General features: G+C 55.0%; 1 protein-coding gene across 1 annotated transcript; it reads right to left on the reverse strand.

Annotated features, from left to right (window-relative positions):
* Window positions 1-1002: 1002 nt before the first annotated feature.
* On the reverse strand, window positions 1003-3599 carry LGALS3 (galectin 3). Its single transcript, XM_076345719.1, has 6 exons — window positions 3553-3599; window positions 3403-3425; window positions 2728-3087; window positions 2416-2504; window positions 1972-2140; window positions 1003-1252 (listed from the first exon to the last, which is right to left on the reverse strand). Exons 2-6 carry the CDS (start codon window positions 3418-3420, stop codon window positions 1097-1099), a joined length of 792 nt encoding a protein of 263 aa, XP_076201834.1. The 5' UTR covers window positions 3421-3425; window positions 3553-3599; the 3' UTR covers window positions 1003-1096.
* Between the last annotated feature and the right edge of the window lie 2401 nt (window positions 3600-6000).

A 6000-nucleotide genomic window follows, 5' to 3' on the forward strand; every position in this document is an offset into this window, starting at 1 on the left:
GCTGGTCTAGGCTACTGCATCTGCTGGAAATTTCAACACTGTGCTGCTTGTAACTTGGCATCTCCAAGTTTAAATGAAGTGACTTGTAAAAGAGTATGAGACATGTCAAAGAGATCCTTGAAAACGTCAATAGTGGCTATTGCGCTGTTCTTGTTTTGCAGACAAGACCGGGAGAATGACTCACAGTGAAGGGAACATATTTTTTTTTATTTTTGTTACCAGCCTGACTCATGAGGTGAACTTGCCAATAAACCTCCCCACCCTTGAAACCGGTCTTGACTCACACAGAAGTGATGAGGGGAGAGAAGCACAAGGCTCGTGACCTGTTCCATGGAGTACGTAACGCCTGTACAATTCCATCTCCCTTGGGAGGGAAGCGCCTTCAGGACGGGCTGATTTGGGCCACCAAATGGGCAGAATGGGCCTTTGAAACGAAGGAGAGGGGTAACTTTTCTAGCCATGGTCTAGGGGAGAGTTTTTGCTTCCTCCAGCTCTGACCCCCTTCTTGAAATACCTCATTCTGGTCAGGTTTAGAGAGTCTCAAGCATTCCCTGTTTTCCATTGTTTCCTAGTGGATAACTTCAGTGAGGCGACACTTCTGTGAATTACGCGCAACCCAGTCGTAGCCTGATCGTGCAACTCCTCCTCCCCTGGGGCAGGGAACTTAAGTCTTTTGCTGCACTATTTTGATTCCGTTAGTGAAAAAGGAATAACCGCTCTACCTAGCAGAGCAACTGAGGCTAAAAATACCAAGTTACTGACTGCTGTCTGGTACTTGGAGAAGATGGGGTTGAAAATTGCTGCTCTAGTTCACAGGACCAGTGGCAGCATGTCACAGGCTGCTTTCCCAAGTACTCCTCTCCATACAAATCAAAGGGCTCCTAGTCGTCATCCTTTGGCGAAGAGATTCTCTGTCTCTACAGCAAGAACTCAAGATACTTCCACATTTGAACTTGGCTTGCTGGAGGATGTCGTGGCTTTTAAAATCTTACTGAAAACGAATTTTACTTGTGAAAGTGTTTTATTACCTCAAGGTATTCATGTAAGAAGGCACTTCTGTTACAGCCAAGTTTGCATTACAATTACACCACCGTAGTTATATCATGGTTGGCATAACGCTGGTGAGGGTGATGTCCCCAGCAATGCAGAGTTTGGTGATCTCGTTCAGCTGCTTCTCGCGGAAGTTGTACTGCAGCAAGTGAGCATCGTTGACCGCTACCTTGAAGTGATCCACCTCGCAAAGGATCTGGAGCTGAAATAAAAACCCCAAAAGATGACCATCAGATTTGTTCTAGGAAGAAGTTTGAAGCCACAGACTCGAGCAGGCTGGCACTGGCTAAAGGCTGCTGCCAGCTGAGTCCGGACCGGTGGCATGTGGACGAGCTGGTGCAGCAATTCTCAGCTGCAAAAACACCGGTGACCTTTGCCTTCTCCAAAGCCCTGCTGTACTCTTCCTCCTTCACGTTTTAGCCCGCAGTCTCTGTCTCCTCGTGACTATGACAGTATTTTCAAGAAGCAGTACTGTACGGTTCACACAGCAAGAGCTGAGCTCTCACCAAAGGCGAACCCATTTTGCAGGAGAAAAAGCTCGTGAAGAGAGCTTGGCTGCTAACGGGGGAAATGCTTTATAGAAACCTGCCCGACAACTGCTGCAGAATGACGGTGTCAATACGGAGGATTTAATAATAAATGGGAATAACGGAAATGGGGAGAAGTTGTACCCTGGGCACCTGGACCTGCAGGAGGGGGGTGAGAAGTGCAGAGAAGGTGCCGCAGACCTGCTGTGCTGGGCAGCCAGGGAAGCACACGGGGCGACTGCCCCAAAAGCACCTCTGGGAGCCAATTCTTGTGCAAAAGCACCAAGGTCCTTACAGTGAGCCTTGTTACAGGGCCCTGACCAAACCCTCCCAGCACGCGGTGCAGGTGCTGTTGGCATGTTAAGACTGAGTTGGGGGTGGGTTTTTTTGGTACCTTGAAAGGTTTTCCAGCTTCAAATGGAAACTTAAGAGCTGTCCTCTCCTCCCTTCCCCAGTTATTCAGGAACATCGAATTACAGACGATGACTTTCCTGTTGTCTTCCTTAAAGCGGGGATTAAAGTGGAAGGCAACGTCATTCCCTTTCTTGAAATCCAGTGAGAACCTGCAAAGACAGTAACGGATTCACTGCTTTTTCTACGAAAGCCCTGGACTCTGTTACAGGGCTTGCCAAAAGTAGCAGCAAGAGGGCAGAAAAAAAAAACCCACAGACCCCATTGGACAATGGCAGGGCATTTACACCTTTATTTGGTGTAATAGTTGATTTTACACCAGACAGGTGTTATTCAGGAACAGAATGCAAATTCCAGCCCCCCCCTGCTCTGTCCAGCAGCGCCCCACGGAAACCCCCCCGCCCTCGGTGCTGGACACCCCCGGTACCTGTTTGGGTTGGGGTTGATGGTCCCCGTGATGGTTATGAGCATCCGAGGGACGAGTCCTGCCTGCAGGGGCAGCTCGAAGGGGACTTTCTGGGAGACAACAGGGATTTGGTGTTAGTAAAAAAAGCACGTCGGAAGCCAAACGCTCAGGCAGGGGCTGGCTAACAGTGTGACAGCACACCAGGGCAGCCCCGTGACACAGTGACGACCCATGCCACCCCCCCGGGGACAGCCAGCCCCAGGTCCCTCCCGTGGCCAAGCAAAATCAGGCAGTGAAGACACAGAAACCCTTATAATACGATGGAGCCGTTACCATCGGAGGAGCCAGTCCCCCCTGCGGAGGAGGGGGCCCAAATCCAGGGCCACTGGGTGGTTGTCCTGGGGCAGGATACGACCCTGGTCCTGCTGGTGCTCCAGGGAATGCTCCAGGTGCTCCCGGGTACAGTCCCTGTCCTGCTGGTCCTCCAGGATACGGCCCCGGTGCTCCAGGATATGGTCCTGGTGCTCCAGGATAGGTCCCCGGTGCTGCCGGCGAGCCAGGATAGGTCCCCGGAGGGCCGGGGTACGCCGGGAACCCCCCAGGAGCCGGCGGCTGGTTCCCCCAGGAGGGCCAGCCTTGGGGTGGGGGGGCACTGGGGGTGGGGTTGTTGCTGGTGGCCAAGGCGTCGGATAACTGGGGACAGAGGGGAGAGGAGGAGGGTTAGGTGGGTGACATTAATCCTGGGGTGGGGTTGAGTCCTCCAACACCCAGCTTTCGTGGCCTACAGCGCGCGCCAAGGGCAAGCGCTCAACTGCTCCCAAGCGGGGGGGGGGGGGGGGGGGGTTGAGTGCCTGGGCTGAGGTTTCCAGAAAACCGGTAAATGCTGAGGTAACTGGAGCGGATTCGGGGAGTTACGCAGGTTAGCGGAGCCGTGCTCCCGCCCCCGCCGAAGGTCCCCGCTCAATCACGGCCCCCAGGTTTTTTTTTTTTAAAGAAAGCCATACTTACGGAGAAACCGTCCGACATTTTTCCTGAAACAAAAAGACAAAGGACTCAAGTCATTTTTAACATAAGCCATCCGAAAAATAGAGATTTTTCGAGAAGAGTTACAGTTCACAGCGGCAACAGGCTGGAAATCGGTAATCCCCCGTCGCGTACCTGCCAGGCAGAGCCGACAGCTCCGGTACCGCAGAACAAACCCTCGTCTAGTACCTGCGGGAGAAATCAAGAGTCCCACCGTGAGCAGCCTGAACGGCTCCGGGGGGTGAATCCAGCCCAAACACCCTCCGGATGAAATTGGCCACTGCGGGGTTGAAGTTAATGCGACGCCGTCGTTGACCTTACGACGCTGCTGGTGTCAAGCAGAGGGGACACCGGGCGGCGGGGACCTGGTGCTGCTCTGCCCCGAGAGCTCTCGGCTCCCTCCAGCCTCTCGACGGGTTTTCACCGGGTTTTTGCTCTTTGCTCACAGGGAAGCACCGCGCAGCATCGCAAACCACACGAGCACCCTCGTCCTGCCAGAACCACGGGTCAGTGTGGACCTCTGCCTTTGATCTTGTAAGGAACAAGATGCGAGAAGAGGCTGAGGTTAACATGTCAAGGGTTCAGAGAAAGAGATTAAGAGATTTTCACATGAAAAAGCAAAGAGAGAATAGGGGTTGCCTTGAAGGTAACTCAAGATATTCAGTAGAGAACTGTGTCCTTAAAGGAAATAATAATCAATTTGATCTACCAAAAAAATGCCCGTGCCAGGCCTGCTGTGCTCAGAAGTCAGGAAGATTTGGTCCAGCCTCAAAACACTTTTTATAAAGGGAAAAAAAAAAAACCCCAAACCCGAAGGGGCAGTGCGGTGAGCTGTTCTTTCTGCCTCCAGCAAACCCGCTCCGCGGCCAGCCCTCCGCTGTCGCCCCGGCTAGTTCGGCAGCGTTGGAGGCAGGCAGGGCCCTGCCAGCCAGGCCCTTTCCGGGAGGGGTGACGGCGGTGCAGGGCAGGGGGACACACACACGCACACACGGCCACCTCCCTGCCCTGGCTGGGGGGGGGTGCAGCTGTCTGTGCGGGACTCCGGGTGACACCCACACCCACGCAGGCTCTGCGCAAGGGGAAGGCGCCCGGTGGCGATGCTCTGCTCCTGCAAAGGCGCGTGAAGGAGCGGAGCTGCTGGGTGGGATGAGTAACGTGGTATCGGCGCCCACCCGTGTCACGGGAGCAAGTTTTGTTCTGCACGCCGGCCGCAGCCAGCGTTACTCACTTCCCCATTCCCGAGAAGATTTCAATAAAAAAAACCCAACCCAAACAAAATCCCCTGGGGGGGGGAGGCCGCAGCAGCAAACACGAGTGGGGGGGGGCTACAAATCCAGCACAGCACGTCGGGGGACACGCAGCCACCCCACGACGCGTGGGACAGATGCTGGCTGCAGGCCTGGAAAGGCGAGAGGAGAGCAGGGTGGGGGTCCCCTTTCTCTCCCCCCCACCCCCCCCCCCCCCCCCGTATCCCTGCTCGCCCCATGCCAGCCGGAGGGCACTGCGGGAGGGACACACGTGCCACCGGCCATTCCGGACCAGCGGATAAAAGCTGCTTTACAAGTTTTCTGAGTCCACGCCGAGCCGCTCTGCCGCGGCAGGGCCAAACACATAGCTGCCTGCGTGCAGGAATAGCCGCAGCCTGAGCTGGATTCCTCCCGTCAAAAGAGAGTATTCATAAAGGAAGATGGAGCGGGGGGGGGGAAGGGAGAGGCAGAAACGGGGAAAGAAAAGGAAAATTCCAAATTGAAAACAGAGAAGGAAAATTTGCTTTGAAAGAAACACTTGGATACACAAAGGTCACGGCAAATCTGGCTGCCCTGCCTTAGGAATAACAAAAAACCAGAAGTTTTCGCAACCAAGAAATAACCCTTTCCCTGCAAACCATTCGTACTCCTGAGCCCGTGTGATTTTTAAGCCAGGCTTTCAACCAGCATCCAGAAGCCCGGACTGTTTGAACAGCCCATAGCTCGCAAAGCTTTTTATTTGCCTTCTGGGCTTTTTTTAAGCCCTTGGGTTTGCCGTTTGTTTGCGAGGGTGAAGCCGAGGGTGCGCACACAGCTCCTGCAGACTCCCCAGGGCCGGATCCAGCCGGGTCGGGTTTGGGCGAGCCCGCAGGTACGCGGCTGCCGATGGTTTGTGCCGCTCCAGCAAGGGGTCCCGCCTGCTCCCCCCCTCTTCTCCCTGCGATACCTCGGGGAGAAACAACTTTGCTCCCTTGCACAGATTTCTTACTGCTTCGGCCCCGGTGGGGACGGCGTGCCAGGAGTCTCGTGTCTCCCCGCCGGGACTGGGACGGCCGATTTGGTATTTGTAACTAAAGTCTTGAAAAACCACCATTCCTCCGCCACCAAACGGTGTCGCCGAGCTTGGAGCCTGGCGGTCACCCCGTTCCTCCCTCTCTGTCACTGCAGTGTTGTAGCTCTTGGACGTGTCTCCCTCTGGAAATGCTCCAGTGGGTCATTCGCCCGCTGCCGGGCTGTCACGGGCGTGGGAAGGGGATTTCTCCCACCCGCAGCCCCCGGGCACCTCTGTCCTTCGGCAGCGCCTCAAAGGTGCGTTTCCAACACCATTTGGGCTGCC

The sequence above is a fragment of the Aptenodytes patagonicus genome, chromosome 7 (assembly GCF_965638725.1).
Source record: "Aptenodytes patagonicus chromosome 7, bAptPat1.pri.cur, whole genome shotgun sequence".
Taxonomy (NCBI): Eukaryota; Metazoa; Chordata; class Aves; order Sphenisciformes; family Spheniscidae; genus Aptenodytes; species Aptenodytes patagonicus.

Excerpts from the sequence above, each read along its gene's own strand:
- LGALS3 (XM_076345719.1), bottom strand. Across the intron at positions 2,505-2,727 it reads GGGGACTGGCTCCTCCGATG|AAAGTCCCCTTCGAGCTGCC; the intron begins GTAACGGCTCCA and ends GTTGTCTCCCAG. Across the intron at positions 2,141-2,415 it reads ATCAACCCCAACCCAAACAG|GTTCTCACTGGATTTCAAGA; the intron begins GTACCGGGGGTG and ends CTGTCTTTGCAG.